Genomic DNA, 16579 nt, shown 5'->3' with positions numbered 1-16579 from the left:
GGAATGGTCCGTGGAACGCGGAGACACCAGAATGGAACTGAATGTGACAAAGTGCCCCGTAAGAGGCGCTGATTGGTTGGCCGCGATTCTTTTGTGCTCTGACCTAGAATATTTACAGTCGCTCGCCCTCCCGTTTCCCTCTTTTCCCCCTGCCTCGCTCTCCGGGGCAGGATCGAGCCTGTCTCGCCGGGAGGCAGGACTGCAAGTTCGTCATGAGCCTCGGGGAAGGGTCGCTGAATGGCTGGCTGTTGCCTTTTAACGCGCTGCTGATTCCCCAGTCCCCAACAACACCAAGGCTGGGGGAGGTGGGGGCTGCGATCATTTCCCCTGCCCCGCACCCACTGTATATTTTTTCGAAAGGATTCCTCGGGAAACCGCTTGCAACGGGATTTCGTGTGTGTGCGCGTTTACTTCCCTACCGCTCTTTCTTTTTCCTTTCTCCTCCTGTGAAGAGGCTGCATCCTAATGTTTTAATGTTGTGTCTTAATCTTTTAAATTGTATTTTAATCAACTTGGTTTTTTTATTGGTTGTTAGCCGCCCTGAGCCCGGTCTTGGCTGGGGCGGGCGGGGTATAAATAAAAATGTATTATTATTATTATTATTATTATTATTATTATTATTATTATTAATCTATATTATTATATATAATAATCTATAATGCGGGATATGTTTGATTGGAAGAGGACGCGGGGAATCAGACTGTGCTGTTCTTAAAGGAAAGTAACCGAGCCGTAAAGCACTTAAAAGCAAAGGAGGCCGTGTGGGTCCGTCCGTGAGAGAGAGAGCGCCACGGTTAGGCACAGCGCCTTTATCAGCAGCGCCCCCGCCCCCCCAAAAATGCCCACAAAATAGCTAGCGAGCCTTCGCAGTGTCCAGAACTCTTCATGCAGCGGAATGTTAAACAAAGACTTGGTGTTCCAGTCTTAAAATGGAGTGTGGCGATAAGACTAGCAGCTCGGAAACCTATGTATTTCTACTCAGAAATAAGTCCCACTGAGTTCAATGGGGCTTGCTCCCAGGTAAGTGTATAGAGGTTCCAAGCATCACTCAGATTGCACTTGCCAGTTGTGTACAGAACGTTTCTAGTACCCAAGAACCAACCTACAATTTATCATTACTCCCAACATTTTAAAGCTCAATCCTGTGTTTCTTGGGGGGTGTCTCACTAAAAAAAACCCCAATGGGGCTTACTCCCAAGTAGGTGTGCACGTCTAGCCATGTTAAGAATATTATTTATACCCCACCCATCTAGCTGGGGTTTCCCAGCCACTCTGCTACATTGGTGGACTGGTACTCAGTATGGTTTAAATGCCTTGTCCTGTACGGTGGTACCTCGGGTTACAGATGCTTCAGGTTACAGACGCTTCAGGTTACAGACTCTGCTAACCCAGAAATAGTACCTTGGGTTAAGAACTTTGCTTCAGGATGAGAACAGAAATCGTGCTCTGGCAGCGCAGCAGCAGCAGCGGGAGGCCCCATTAACTAAAATGGTACCTCAGGTTAAGAACAGTTTCAGGTTAAGAGCGGACCTCCAGAACGAATTAAGTTCTTGACCCAAGGTACCACTGTATTTAAAACATGCAGAACCAAATGTTCATTCTCTGGGCATACAGCCATCTGAGGTAGGGAACCTTTTGTTATACAAAGACCATCATACCTGGACACTGACCAAGCTGGCTGAGGCTGATGGGAATTGTAATTCAAAACATCTGGAGGGTGCCCAGTTGGGGAAGGCTGATATATAAACTGCTTAACAATTAACATGGACCAAAGGAGTATCTCCGCCCCCATCATTAAGATCCAGCTCTGAGAACCTTTCGGTGGTTCCCTCACTGTGAGAAGTGAGGTTACAGGGAACCAGGCAGAGGCCCTTTTCGGTACAGTGGTACCTCTGGTTAAGTACTTAATTCGTTCCAGAGGTCTGTTCTTAACCTGAAACTGTTCTTAACCTGAAGCACCACTTTAGCTAAAGGGGCCTCCTGCTGCTGCCACGCCGCCGGAGCACGATTTCTTTTCTCATCCTGAAGCAAAGTTCTTAACCCGAGGTACTATTTCTGGGTTAGCGAAGTCTGTAACCTGAAGCGTATGCAACCCGAGGTACCACTCTATGCATCTCAGATCATCTTCCAAATTGCTCTGCCCATTCCATCACTAAGCTCTTCATGTTCACCATCCTCCCTCCTGCCCTCTTAAAGGTAAAGGACCCCTAACAGTTAAGTCCAGTCGTGGACGACTCTGGGGTTGCGGCGCTCATCTCGCTTTACTGGCCGAGGGAGCTGGCGTTTGTCCACTGACAGTTTCCGGGTCATGTGGCCAGCATGACTAAGCCGCTTCTGGCGAACCAGAGCAGCATACGGAAACGCTGTTTACCTTCCCGCTGGAGTGGTACCTATTTATCTACTTGCACTTTGACGTGCTTTCGAACTGCTAGGTGGGCAGGAGCAGGGACCCACCAACGGGAGCTCACCCCGTCGCTGGGATTCGAACCGCCAACCTTCTGATCGGCAAGTCCTAGGCTCTGTGGTTTAACCCATAGCGCCACCCGCGTCCCAAACCTGCCCTCTTAGTCACTTACTAATGGTCACCTGTTAATTTTTCTATGCCTTAAGAAGGGACCTCTAATTTCACAGTGACTCACATGCCAGGATAACACCACTACCATGTGGGCTTTCATAAGTGCGGTTTTTGCAGCAGAAGTCATAGGTCGCCTCCAGACTGCCAGTATTTTCTAGGAGAGAGTCAATCCAAACTGGAAATTTAAGTTTGTGCAATTCAAGTGTCATGGTGCAACAAACCCATATTTCTTTTCAAAACAATAACAGGTTTTGTGGTTCTAGATTCAGGTAGGTAGCCATGTTGGTCTGGCACAGTCAAAATAAATAAAAGATTGTCCAGTAGCACCTTAGAGACCAACTAAGTTTGTTCTGGGTATAAGCTTCCGTGTGCAGGTTTTGTGGTTAGAAAAGATGTGGAAATGTACTTCTTAAAATGAATGGGATAAATGGTTGATTAATTAGAACATGTATAACCACAAGCCAATCAGGATAAATTCAGGAGGAACGCTCATCATTTATATAATCTCCCAGCAAACAGAGTGCTCAGTAAAGACCGGATCTAGGGCTGTAGGAAATGTTACTCCCTGAAAGTGATGGACTACATGGAATTGGCAGAAATGACTGGCAGAATTCGTGACCAGGGAGAAGAGTCGGTGGAGGAAGACTGGAAGAAATTTAAAGACTACTTGCAGAAGCATTGTAAAATTAAGGAATGTTAAAATGATGTCTGATTGAAAATAAGTGGTATTGGTAAAAAGATTTTTAAGAAAATGTAAATGGGGATTGATAAAGGATAAATGCTAGAGGGTAAGGATTTGCTGAATTTAATATTTGAACTGGAATACAAAATGGGAGGTGTGAGGAGGTCAAGAAACTAGTGAATGAAGTATAAGATATGAAAATGCTAATCTATTTTCTGTTTTGCTTTTTGGTTTTTCTTTCTTTTCCCTTTTTCCTTCCCTTCCTTTGCTAATTGTTTTTTAATGTGTATTCTTTATCTGTTTTGTTTTTGTATGTTCTCATTTTTGAAGCTTTTCTTATGTTTAAACTTTTTATTGTTTGTGAAACTTTAATAAACATTTTTTTTAAAAAAGGAAATGTTAGTCCTACCTAGGCCGACACTATACAGTGGTACCTCGGGTTACATATGCTTCAGGTTACAAACGCTTCAGGTTACAGACTCCGCCAACCCAGAAATAGTGCTTCAGGTTGAGAACTTTGCTTCAGGATGAGAACAGAAATCGTGCTCCGGCAGCGTGGCAGCAGTGGGAGGTCCCATTAGCTAAAGTGGTGCTTCAGGTTAAGAACAGTTTCAGGTTAAGTACGGACCTCCGGAACAAATTAAGTACTTAACCCGAGGTACCACTGTACATTTAAAGCCGTATCATCTCCACATAGCTACAGTTCCCCGAGTAGTTTAGCAACCCCTCTTCCCAGGGAACTCTGGGAATTGTAGATGCCACCTAGTTAACCTATGGGGTGAAATTTGAACAGAGGGAGACTCTTAATCACAACCTGAAATGCTGCCCTTCTTCAGCAACAAATTGTGGTTCCCTTGGTGGGAGGGCGGAATCTGCTGGCGGCAAATTATTGCAGCATTCTTGCACAAAACCTTCCTGTTTTTCCTCCAGTTTGGCTCTCGTGCATTTTTTCTTTTAAGTCTCCTGGTCCTGTTTGTCCATTTGCCTGCCAGCCAGCAATATATGACAGGTGAAAACACCACCTTGCTATCTGCGGTCTCATAATTATAATGCGCGTAGATGCACGTGGCTCTAGATTGCCATATTCAACTGCTACCCACAGGTGCGGTAAGGACATAAAAGTAATAGAAGCAAGAGGCAAGGTGTTGTTGTTTTTTGAACCCACATTTATTAGGCCATACAGTGCTGTTTTTCTAGAAAAAGAGGCAGTGGTGTAGCGTGGGTTGTCAGCACCCGGGGCAAGGCAAGTAATTTGCGCCCCCTAACCCGTGGATTTGCGCCCCCTAACCCTAGCCCCCAGAAGCCCCCCTGCACCCCCCACGCTACACCACTGAAAAGAGGTGCTGGAACTCACCATGAACGCCTCCCTCATTCTCTTAGAATGGCAACGGCACTCGCCAGAGAAGTGCCAGAACCCACCTGAGAGGTGCCGGAACTAAGTTCCAGTGAGTTCCCCCTGAAATAAAGAAAGCCCTGCCTTCATTATTTCCAACCACTCAGCTCCAAATACTTTGGATGCAACCTAGGACACCAAACACAGAGGGCCGATCCTCCAAGTGTCCCTATTTACCAGGGACAGTCCCGGATTTACCAAAGCCGTCCCTGTTTCTGATTTGATCCTGGAATGTTCCGCTTTTCCTTAGGACATCCCTATTTTCATTGGGAAAATGTTGGGGGCCATGGAGTTTTGTGACCCCCGACCCAAGGGGTTAAGTAATTATACAACCTTTAAGAGACATCTATAAAGGGTAGGGTTTTTTAATGTTTAATTCAAAATCCTTTATTAGGCATAGCACACCACACATTAACAAACAAACATCATATACAGACTGTATAAAATACGGGCTCAGCGAACACAATTTATCCCAGTCCTATTCTTAACTCCAAGAAATAAATCGTTGTACATAGATAATATAATACAACACAGCAACATCACCTACCATTAAAAACCACTAAGTCTCTTTATCATGGCCCATTCTTTCTTCATGGACAGCACTTAAAAATTCGGCCACTATTAAAATAATTTGGTCATCGCTGTCCGCCAGCAGGTCCTGAACAATTGGTTGTTTAAAAATCTGTCTATTAAATTTTAGGGCCTCAAATAATTGTTTTCTGGCATAACTGCCCAAATCACAGGAAAAGAATATATGCTCTAGAGCAGTGTTTCCCAACCACTGTTCCGTGGCACACTAGTGTGCCGCAAGATGTTGCCTGGTGTGCCGCGGGAAAAATTAAAAAATTCTAAAGATTTTTTTTTAAAAAAGTCAAATTTTTGATTGGGGCGCCGTCACTACATGACCCCTGGGGTCATAGGCGCCGACTCCATGGGGCCTGAGGGGGCCCGAGCCCCCTCAAAAATTTGTTCGGGGGGGCTCCGCCCCCCCAATAATCTCGGGCGCCCCTCCAGCAGAGCGCCACCGCCGCCCCTCCCCCAGCCCAAAATGCACAGGGTCGGGCTGCATGCCTCCTGCCCTCCCTCCCGAGCAAAAGCTCCACCCAATTTCCTTCGGAGCTGATTAATAGGCGCAGCACGCTCTCCCCTATTCGCTCACGAGGAGGCGGCGCCACTTTATCTGCATATTCATGAGCTTACTTATTATTCATGAGCTTTCCCGGGCCCCCCCAATATTTTTTATAAGTCCGCGCCCCTGCCTGGGGTTCCCTCCCTCCCTCCCGCTCTGCGCCTCCCTCCTCCTCCTCCTCCTCCGGGGAGGCCCTTCCTGGCTCTCGGCCAAGGCTTGGCAGCTGCCACTCACTCACTTGCTCGCCCACCCGTCCCTCCATCCCTGCACCCGGCCTCTCCCCCTCCGTCCCCGGCGCGGGGGCTGCCGGGATCCGTAGTCCCCTCGCCCTTGGGCTCCGCGCCTGCGTGGGGTGCGCGAACTACGTTTCCCAGCGTGGTCTGGCGGGCCGGGCGTTTTGTTTGAAGCGCTCTTCTCCCGGCCATGGAATGAGCGCAGCGGCGGCGGCCGGGTGGGCAGGGGCTCTTCCGCGCAGACCCCGCGCAGCCTGCCTGCGCCCCCGCGGAGATCGGGCGGCAGGATGGAGCCCGGGGATCCCCGCGGAGGCGGAGCGGCAGAGGCTGCCCCCCAGGTAGGGCTGCGTCGGGGTTTTTTTATTTTTGCAATGCTGCATCCGCGCCGGAGGGGACGCATCGGACCGCGGGGAGACCCCTTGGCGGGCGGGCAAGGCAATGCATGCGTGCAGGCGTTGCATGGAGTGCAGTGCAGTGCAATGGCAACGCGGCGCCCTGCATGCATGCATGCAACTTCCACCGGCGCTCCGGACTTGGCAGGTGAGGGGGGTCCCCAGTGGGCGGCAGAGAGAGCTGGGAGGGCGAAGGGGAGCTGGGGGGGAGCAGCACTGCTCCCCGAGCCGAGCCCGGGGGGAAACTTCGGCGTCGTTGCGCCGGGTGTTGGAAGCGGAGGCTGGCGGGGGCCCCTCGCCTGCAAAACCTAGTCGCCTCTCATATATTTCGTGCATTGCATTCATCGCCCGCTTTCTCCTCCAAGGAGCTCCCGGGGGCGCGCGTGGTTCTCCCCGTGTTATCCTCGCAACAACAGCCCTGCGAGGTGGGTCAGGCGAGTGGCCCAAGGGAGCACCCAGGGATTGTCCTGGCCAGGTGGGGTGATTTGAACCCTGCTCTCTGCCCGGTCTTCGTCCTCATTTAGCCCCCACATGTGCATGACTGTGCATGACTGAGGTTTTCCCCCCTCGTCTTGGCTATGGTGTGAGTCTGTGCTGTTAATTAATGGGGTTCTGCCTTCGGAGAAGATGAGCCAGCCCTCAAGGAGGTGATTATGTAATTTGCTAGCAATTCATGTCCCTCCCGGCGTGACGCTGCGCACTGACGTCACGGGGCTGTAATGGTGGTGTGCCTCGAGATTTTTTTCATGAAACAAGTGTGCCTTTGCCCAAAAAAGGTTGGGAAACACTGCTCTAGAGTATCAGGTTCCTGTTTTCTGCATTTGCAGAGACGCTCTGATTCTAGGATAGCTAAGTATCTTCCTCTCACTACCACCGAGGGAAACATGTTAAATCTGGCCAACATAAACAGCCTACACGATTCATGTTTTTTATGTTTAATGTTTTATTATGTTTTTATATACAGTGGACACTCGGGTTGCGAACGTGATCCGTGCGGTGCACATTCTCAACCCGCATCGTTCGCAACCCACAGCATTTGCAACCCACAGTGGCGCATCTGCACACGCGCGGGTTGCGATTCGGCGCTTCTGTGCTTCTGCGCATGCGCAAAGGTCGATTTAGCACTTTTGCGCACATGTGACTGCCGAAACCTGGAAGTAAACCATTCCAGTACTTCTGGCTTTCGCCAGTCCGTAACCCAAAAAAATGCAACCTGAAGCGTCTGTAACCCGAGGTATGGCTGCATGTTGGAAGCCACCCAGAGTGGCTGGGACAACCCAGTCAGATGGGCAGGGTATAAATAATGAAGTTGTTGTTGTTGTTGAATAGTGCCTCCTCCACTGATGCCTCACCCCTGAGCTTCCCCCGATGAGTGCATGGGGCATTTTTCATGAAAACTTCTTAACTATATGTATTTCCACAGCTGCCTTGCTGGGTCCAGTGCTGAATTTACGTATAAGCTAAACAAGCTATAGCTTAGGGCCCCACTCTCTTGGGGACCCCAAAAAAAATTTAAAGGGAAAAAAAACCTGGATGTACATTTCCAAAATATAAGATAAAAAAACCCAAATAAAATAAAACCTACATACAGAACAGTGTTTTGTGTTGTGTAGGCTCCTATGATGTAAGTAAGTGATGGCCAAGGTTGGCCATCACTGATGTAAGTAATGGGGCCCACCTGCTAGCCGCCTCCCTAAAATATCACTGGTTTCAGTTCAACAATTACTTTGATAAAATACAAATTTTGCTATGTGCAAATGGCTTTAGATACCTATTAGGTCAGGCATAGGCAAACTTGGCCCTCTAGATGTTTTGGGACTACAACTCCCATCATCCCTGACCACTGGTCCTGTAAACTAGGGATGATGGGAATTGCAGCCCCAAAACATCTGAAGGACCAAGTTTGCCTATGCCTGTATTAGGTCCATTAAATTACCATATAGCATATATGCAACACAAAAAACAGCAATAATATAAAGGGCCCCATTACCTTCAGTAGCTTAGGGCCTCCTCAAACCTAAATCCGGCCCAGGCTGGGTCCCATATAAAAGGTAAATGGTAAATGGGCCCCTGACCATTAGGTCCAGTCGTGGCCGACTCTGGGGTTGTGGGGCTCATCTCGCTTTATTGGCCGAGGGAGCCGGCATACAGCTTCCGGGTCATGTGGCCAGCATGACTAAGCCCCTTCTGGCGAACCAGAGCAGCGCACGGAAACGCCGTTTACCTTCCCTCTGAAGCAGTACCTATTTATCTACTTGCACTTTGACGTGCTTTTGAACTGCTAGGTTGGCAGGAGCAGGGACCGAGCAACTGGAGCTAACCCCATTGCGGGGATTCAAACCGCCAACCTTCTGATCGGCAAGTCCTAGGCTCTGTGGTTTAACCCACAGCGCCACCCGGATCCCGGGTCCCATATAAGTGGCTGTAAATTTCATGAACATCATTGGAATGTACTTCCCTTAAATGTGTTTTGGGTGTAGACAGGAAACCCATAGATAATTTCATCCAGGGCTGACTCATAGGCTGTCTCTTTGCCCAAGGGCAGCATGGTGGCATTGAATATCAGTTGCTGGCATAGCAACAGCAAGGAAGGGCAACTGTCTTTAGACCCAAACATCTACTTGGCTGCTATAGGATGCAGAATGCAGGGCTAAACAGACCCACTGTGCTTTTTCCTGACAGGGCTTTCCTGGTGCCCTTGATGCGAATGCAGTATTCTTACGGGATTAAATTTTACACACTTCCTCCATTCAGTTGAATATGCTAACTCTAGAGGGGATTTGGGAAAGAGGATGCTATTGCAATGTTGTAAAAAGGAGGGACAATTGTGTGACCGCGTGAATTCCCAGACTCTTAATTCCTATTCTTTCCAGGAAATGGAAATTAAATTAGAATGAATGATTTCTTGGGGAAACGCCTACCATTTCCTCACTGCATACCCTCCAACATTTCTCCAATGAAAATAATAATATTCCATCATAAAAGTTTTACTGTTTATACCCTACCCACTCCGGGTGACTTCCAACATATTAAAAAAAACACACACAGAGAATAAAGCATTAAACATTAAAAAACTTCCTTATACAGGGCTAGATTGGGGATTGGATGACTCCATACTCTCCAACATTTCCACAGTGAAAATAGGGACATCCTACCTTAACTTCTGTGGGTTAAACCACAGAGCCTAGGACTTGCCAATCAGAAGGTCAGCGGTTCAAATCCCTGTGACGGGGTGAGCTCCCGTTGCTCAGTCCCTGCTCCTGCCCACCTAGCAGTTCGAAAGCACATCAAAGTGCAAGTAGATAAATAGGTACCGCTTCTGCGGGAAGGTAAATGGTGTTTCCGTGCACTGCTCTGGTTCTCCAGAAGGCTTAGTCGTGCTGGCCACATGACCCGGAAGCTGTACGCCGGCTCTCTCGGCCAATAAAGCGAGATGAGCGCCGCAACCCCAGGGTCAGTCACGACTGGACCTAATGGTCAGGGGTCCCTTTACCTTTACCTTACCTTAATTTCCAACCTTTCTCCGATGAAAAGAGGGACGTCCTAAGGAAAAGCGGAACATTCCGAGATCAAATCAGAAACTGGGACAGCTTCTGTAAATCTAGGACTGTCCCTGGAAAATAGGGACACATGGAGAGTCTGTACATTGGAAAACACCAGAATTTGGGGTGTTTTTTAAAGTTATGACGAATATAATCTTAGAGCATGAGCTTCCAAAGCAATGATCAGCAGTGCTTTGCATTGCAGGGGGTTCTGTGTATTCTATGTATGCTTTTAAATGTGCCACCCAAACATTTAGGGTAGGCTGTTATTACTAGGCAGGTGTAGGCCATCTAGTCATTGCGCTTCAAGGGATCAAAATGATGGATTTAATTAAAGCAGATTTCATAAGAGGAGTCAAACTACTTCCTGTTTGTGACACCTCCTAACAGGAGTTAAACAACTTCCTATTTGTGTGGCATTTCTTACTGGAAGAAATCAAAGGTTTTGCTTTTACCTGCCAGCTTGACCTTGAGCTCGCCACCCTCCTTGGAGATCTCTTTCAGGCCTTCTTTGTCAGGGCAACTCCTTTGGAGAAAGACAAACCCAGTTTGCCTTTAAAATGCACATTAGGATAAACCACGATGCTAATTTGTATTAGCATAAAATATTTCGGCTTCGCTTTTCCTTTCAAGTTGAAGGCCTATTTCCATAATCCATAATCCCTCAAATGTTCTGTGTGTTCTTGGCACACACAAAAATTGGTTCTGCACATTTGAGCTGTGTGCATCTGATTTGAAAAGATTTAGAATCGAAAGCAGAGGGGGTGGGCAGCCTGTAGCCCTCCGGATGTGGTTGAGCTTCAGTTCCCATCATCCTTGGTAGCTGGGCCTGATGGGACCTGGAATCCAAGAACATCTGGAGGGCCAGATGTTCTCCACCCCCAGATCTGAAGGAACTTCTGAAGCAGGTCAAGGGAGGAAATGATGAAAACTTTCAAAGTATACAATGCCTCGTTCTTTCCTATGTGGTGGACCTGTAAAAGGGTAGAAGAGTATTCGGAAATAATTCATAATGAATTGAAAAAATGTTTAAAAGTACCTTTCAAAAAAAAAACACCCCAGAGTCCTTTTTGTTGGGGGTATTTCAGACAGATATTCCCAGGTGTCAAAAAAAGGTTATTTAAGTTTGTCACTACTGCAGCCCATGTTTTGTTAGGCCCCAAATGGAAAACGAGCAAGGTCCCAGCTAAAGAAGAATGGCAACTTAAACTGATGGAATATGCACAGCTTGCAGACCTAACTCATGGAATAAGAGAACAAGAAGAATATACGTTTAAAGAAGACTGGAAAATGTTTATTGAATGTATGGGGGGAAATTGTGCACACTTGAAAACTTTGGCAGCATTAAGATAAATTCAACAGTGTAAGTTTTGATGGATGTAATAATGGAATGCTGAGTGGTTTAGTTTATATAGAACATGCAGGGATTTATGTTATGCAAAATGAACCATGGAAAGAGAAGAAGGGAAGTCTTTGATATTTTAAGGTTGTTTATATGCATATTCTAAATTGTAAAACAGAAAATTTAATAAAAATTATATATAAAAAACTAAGTATACAATGCCTCAAGTGGTAGCTCTACCTGGGAATTCTGGACATAATGGAAGAGGTAAGGGTTTTGGATTGTCATAAAAGATGCGAGAGGAAAGGACCCACAAAGGGGAGGAGATTCCTTGGAAGAAGAGAAGAAGAAGAGTTTGGATTTGATATCCCGCCTTTCACTCCCTTTAAGGAGTCTCAAAGCGGCTAACATTCTCCTTTCCCTTCCTCCCCCACAACAAACACTCTGTGAGGTGAGTGGGGCTGAGAGACTTCAAAGAAGTGTGACTGGCCCAAGGTCACCCAGCAGCTGCATGTGGAGGAGCGGAGACGCGAACCCAGTTCCCCAGATTACGAGACTACCGCTCTTAACCACTACACCACACTGGCTCTCAATCTTGGAATCTTGTTTTTATGATTGATGTGTGATATATCTGTAAATGTTTTATTTGAAAAGCCAAATAAATAAATTTTATGTATAAAAAAAGAGAATGTCATTGGGAATTCCTCCATAAAGTGAATGTCATTGGGAATTCCTCCATAAAGTGAAAGCAGGTTATATAATCCATCCCTTGAAGAAGAGGAATCGAAACCTCCTCAAACTCCCCAGTGTTGATATCGAAGCTGGACTGACCAGTTCTGGGACCACAAGGGTCTTGGCACTGCTGATTATGCACAGGAAGACATAGTGCATGACACTCCCAGCCACTTCACAATACCTGTATGAGTAGTGATGACTTCGAAGCCAAGCCCTCAGTGGGCACATGGGGAGTGAAAGTCTAGAGATGTCTATCACAATGGGTTAAAGCACTGAGTCCCGGGAAGAAAAACTACAGGCCTTGTCACCCTGACCAGGTCATCATGTCAAGGGCTTCCAGAGGAGACAAACTTCTGAGCGACCTCGGTTACAAGTTGGGCCAAACCTTGGGGGAAGGCAGCTATTCCAAGGTGAGAGTAGCCACTTCGGCCAAATACAAGGGGCCACTAGCCATCAAAATGGTGGACCGGCGTCGAGCGCCCCGGGATTTTGTGGAGAAGTTTCTGCCGAGGGAACTCTCCATCTTGAGAGGGATCCGTCATCCGCACATCGTCAGGGTCTATGAGTTCATCGAAGTCTGCAACGGGACGCTGTACATTGTGATGGAGGCCGCGTCTACAGACCTGCTGCAGATGGTGCAGAAGACAGGCAAACTGCCCTGCGCCCCTGAGGCGCGGGACATCTTTGCCCAGGTGGTGGGTGCCGTGCGCTACCTCCACGACCGGCATTTGGTGCACCGGGATCTCAAGTGTGAGAACGTGCTGCTCACTTCGGACGGCCGCCGAGCAAAGCTGACCGACTTTGGCTTTGGCAGAGAATCGCGTGGGTACCCGGAGCTGAGTACCACCTACTGTGGCTCTGCGGCCTACGCCTCTCCCGAAGTCCTCATGGGTGTCCCCTACGATCCCAAAAAGTACGACGTGTGGAGTTTGGGCGTCATGCTCTACGTGATGATAACTGGCTGCATGCCCTTCGATGACACCCACATCCATAACATGCCGTGCCGCCAGAAGAAAGGTGTTGTTTTCCCCGAAGACCTGCCCGCTTTGGCGGAGCCCTGCCAAGCCCTTATTAAGCAGCTGCTCCAGTTCAGCCCAGAATCCCGGCCCTGTGTGGGGCAAGTATCTAAGAACAGCTGGCTGAAGGGGGAAGCCTAAGTGCGATGGCTTTCGCCAGGACACCTACCAGACGCAGCTGCTTCAAGGGAGGGGGGGTCATGTTAACCGGACAATGGAAACGTTTAAGTTGTCAGAAAGGTTTCTGGGATTGTTGAGCATGAGAAGAAGAAAGTGGGCAAACTGATTTAATGGGGGGAAAGGAAAAAGAGAAAAGCAATTCAGATGTAAGTTCCTCTGAAATTAACGGGACTTACTTCCAAACAAATGTATTTAGGTTTGGGGTGCCAATGAGATCTTTAAAACCCACTTTTGTGTGTCAGCTTCTCATTCTGCTCAGGGTGATGTTAAGTTGTGGGCGTACATATCAGACGACACAGCGATTCTTCAAACAGCTCTTGATATTCCGAGGCCAGAACAGAACTGAACTGAAGAGCTCAGTCAGCCTGCTTATATAGAGCTCCAGAACAACGTAACTGTAGCAACTTTCTAAAACTATCCAATCACTTTCGATCCTTCATTTGCATACAAACTATCCAATCACTGAACGTCACTTTCGATCCTTCATTTGCATAACTATCTACAGTATCCCCCTGCTGGCCCAGGGTGAGAACTTCAGTACATAACAAGCAATACTTCTCGTTTGTTTGGAGGGGATTCCTACAGATCGCTCAAGTTTGGGGGAATTAGTTTGAAGGAGCGGTGTCTTGCACAGTGTGGCATCCTGTACTGAGGAAGTACATCAAAATCCCCTGCAGCATTTCAGAGGATTCTGATGTGCTGTCTCAGCATAGATGGGGTGCTGGCCGTACTGGAAGGAGCTGGACCAGAAACAGGACACTCACACTGCCTTTGGTATGGGGTACCTTTGCTTGTGCAGTCCTTGGTCAGACTTTTCCTATGGAATCAAAATGCTTATAAAAGTAGGCTCTTCTGATTGGATCATATTTAAAGGACAACCGTGGATTCCCAATAAAAATTGTTAGCAGACCCTAAGATCTTAGGATCCAAACTTTCCCAAATCAAAGGGGTTATTTGCAGGGTGAAGGACAACGTGCTTTAAATTTATGGTGCATGAACCTTGTGTAAACACTGCCACAGTCCATCCTGAGAGTTGATCAGGATTATGCAGACCATGTAATCCAGGGGTCAGCAAATCTTTTCAGCAGGAGGCCGGTCCACTATCCCTCAGACCTTGTGGGGGCCAGACTATATTTTGGAAAACAAAAACGAATTCCTATGCCCCACAAATAACCCAGAGATGCATTTTAAATAAAAGGACACATTTTACTCATGTAAAAACACACTGATTCCCCGACCATCCATGGGCCAGATTTAGAAGGCGATTGGGCCAAATCTGGCCCCCAGGCCTTAGTTTGCCTACCCATGATGTAATCGGTAACAGAATACCAGATTGGAAAAAGGCTCAACTCAATTGTATCAAATATAATGCATTGGCCCGCAATACTATATCACGGTGGAAATGTCCAGAAGGCTATGGGCATGGCCAGGATTTTCTTTGGGGGGGGGTTGCAGGACTTTTGTTTGGGGGGACAGAACTGACATGATTGGTCAGTTAAGTACAGTTGTACCTTGGATCCCGAACGCCTTGCAAGTTGAACGTTTTGGCTCCCGCACGCCGTCAACCCAGAAGTGTTCTGGTTTGCGAACGTTCTTTGGAACCCAAATGTCTGACAAGGCTTCCACGGCTTCCAATTGGCTGCAGGAGCTTCCTGCAGCCAATCGGAAGCCACGTTTTGGTTTCTGAACTTTTTGGAAGTCGAACGGACTTCCAAAATGGATTCCATTCGGTTTCTAAGGTACGACTGTATTTCTGTTGTTTCACTTGATCGGGGGGGGGGGCAGCTGCCCTCCCCTGCCCCTGCCCCTCCCCTTGGCTACGCCCATGCACAAAGCAGTCATCCAATCAATACAATGCCTAGCTCAGTTGGTTAGAGCGTGGTGCTGATAACGCCAAGGTCGCAGGTTTGATCCCCATAAGGGACAGCTGCATATTCTCCACTATAATAGGGGATATGATTATCAGTCAGTGATGGCTCACCGGAACCTAACTTGCCACCTTCAGCAATGGGGAGGGCCAGTTTCCTGATCATCAGGTGAAAGCAAGTCTTTGACCTTTTCTGGTCAGTCCACAGCAAGGCTTCACCAACGGGACAGGCAGATCGTCTTGCAGTCTGCCGTTCAGGGAGTTCTCCAAAGCCTTTGCCTTTGTGAACCTGTCTGCAGCTAATCGGGTCAGACTGTTCTCACTCGCTCTCTGCTTTTTCTCTCCACTGCTTTTGCCCCCTTTCCTCCCCATGCAAGAATCGTTATGCTGTCTGCGTTTGCAGAAATCGACTCGTTGACTCAGCCGTCACATCCAAAAGCAAAAAAAAACTAAAATAAAGATCCATGGTCCTGAGGGAGAATCACACACATAATGGCTTACGCCTGCTGTTCACAATGGAAGAGAAGCTCTCGTGGGTGCCTTTGGAACCACAGTGGGGGCGAAGCATTAAATTCCCCTCCCTACAGCCGTGAACCGGCAGGGGAGAGAAATGATGCAAGGGCAAACTATGTGGCAAACTTCTAATCTAGTTTGGCCTTTGGGGCTTCCCATGATATTGCCTCAGTAGTTGCTCCATGAGATAAGAATATTGGGGTCATATGGGAGAGATGATACAGGCACAGTCCAGGTGAAAGTCAAGTGGCCGTGTCTGTCAACCTGACCTTAGGTGCTTTTCCAAACTGGCCAGCTCTCCCTCCATTGATGTTCATAACACACAGACAACAGAGCCTCCATGTGCCCCTGTTTTTCATTGACAAAAGCCATTCCGGTTTCTGATTTGATCGCAGAATGTCCCGCTTTTCCTTAGAACGTCCCTATTTTCTTCGGAGAAAGGTTGGAGGGTATGGAGTTGTGCAACCCTTGAGCCAAGGAGATAAGTGACTATACAATCTTTACAAGACATCTGAAGGCAGCCCCGTATATAAAAATATATATATATATATAAAAGTTTAATATTTTATTATGTTTTTATATTTGTTGAAAGCCACCCAGAGTGGCTAGGGCAACTCAGTCAGATAGGTGGCGTGTAAATAATAATAATAATAATAATAATAATAATAATAATAATAATAATAATAATATGATTATGATGGAATAGGACGTCCCTATTTTCAGAGGCTCAATGTTGGAGGATATGAGGGACAAACACTTTGTGTACCCAAGAAGGGTTTTCGACCCGTTTTATCAGACAGTTCAAAATGAAACAAACCACCGCATGGCAGCAAGGCTTTTCATTTCTTACCAGAATAAACTTGGTTCCTGTGCTATAACTAACCAGCCCCAGTGCCATTTTCCACAAATTACGGTAACATTCCGGGAATCACACCTAAAGCCAAAATCACATATCATCAAAGCACATTGGGTTCAATGGT

The 16579-nt window shown here is 47.3% G+C and overlaps 1 protein-coding gene across 1 annotated transcript; it reads left to right on the top strand.

Moving 5' to 3' along the window:
- The first annotated feature begins 12221 nt into the window (after positions 1-12221).
- LOC310690930 (testis-specific serine/threonine-protein kinase 6-like) lies at positions 12222-13447 on the top strand. Its single transcript, XM_083470438.1, has one exon. The coding sequence runs from the start codon at positions 12347-12349 to the stop codon at positions 13178-13180; it is 834 nt and encodes a 277-aa protein (XP_083326564.1). The 5' UTR covers positions 12222-12346; the 3' UTR covers positions 13181-13447.
- The last annotated feature ends 3132 nt before the right edge of the window (positions 13448-16579 follow it).

This window comes from Podarcis liolepis (genome assembly GCF_965112155.1).
Source record: "Podarcis liolepis genome assembly, chromosome: 1".
In the NCBI taxonomy this organism is placed as follows: Eukaryota; Metazoa; Chordata; class Lepidosauria; order Squamata; family Lacertidae; genus Podarcis; species Podarcis liolepis.
This window is presented reverse-complemented; position numbering and strand designations above follow the sequence as displayed.

Coding starts and splice junctions, on each gene's coding strand:
- LOC310690930 (XM_083470438.1), top strand. CDS start 12,347: ATGTCAAGGGCTTCCAGAGGAGACAAACTTCTGAGCGACCTCGGTTAC.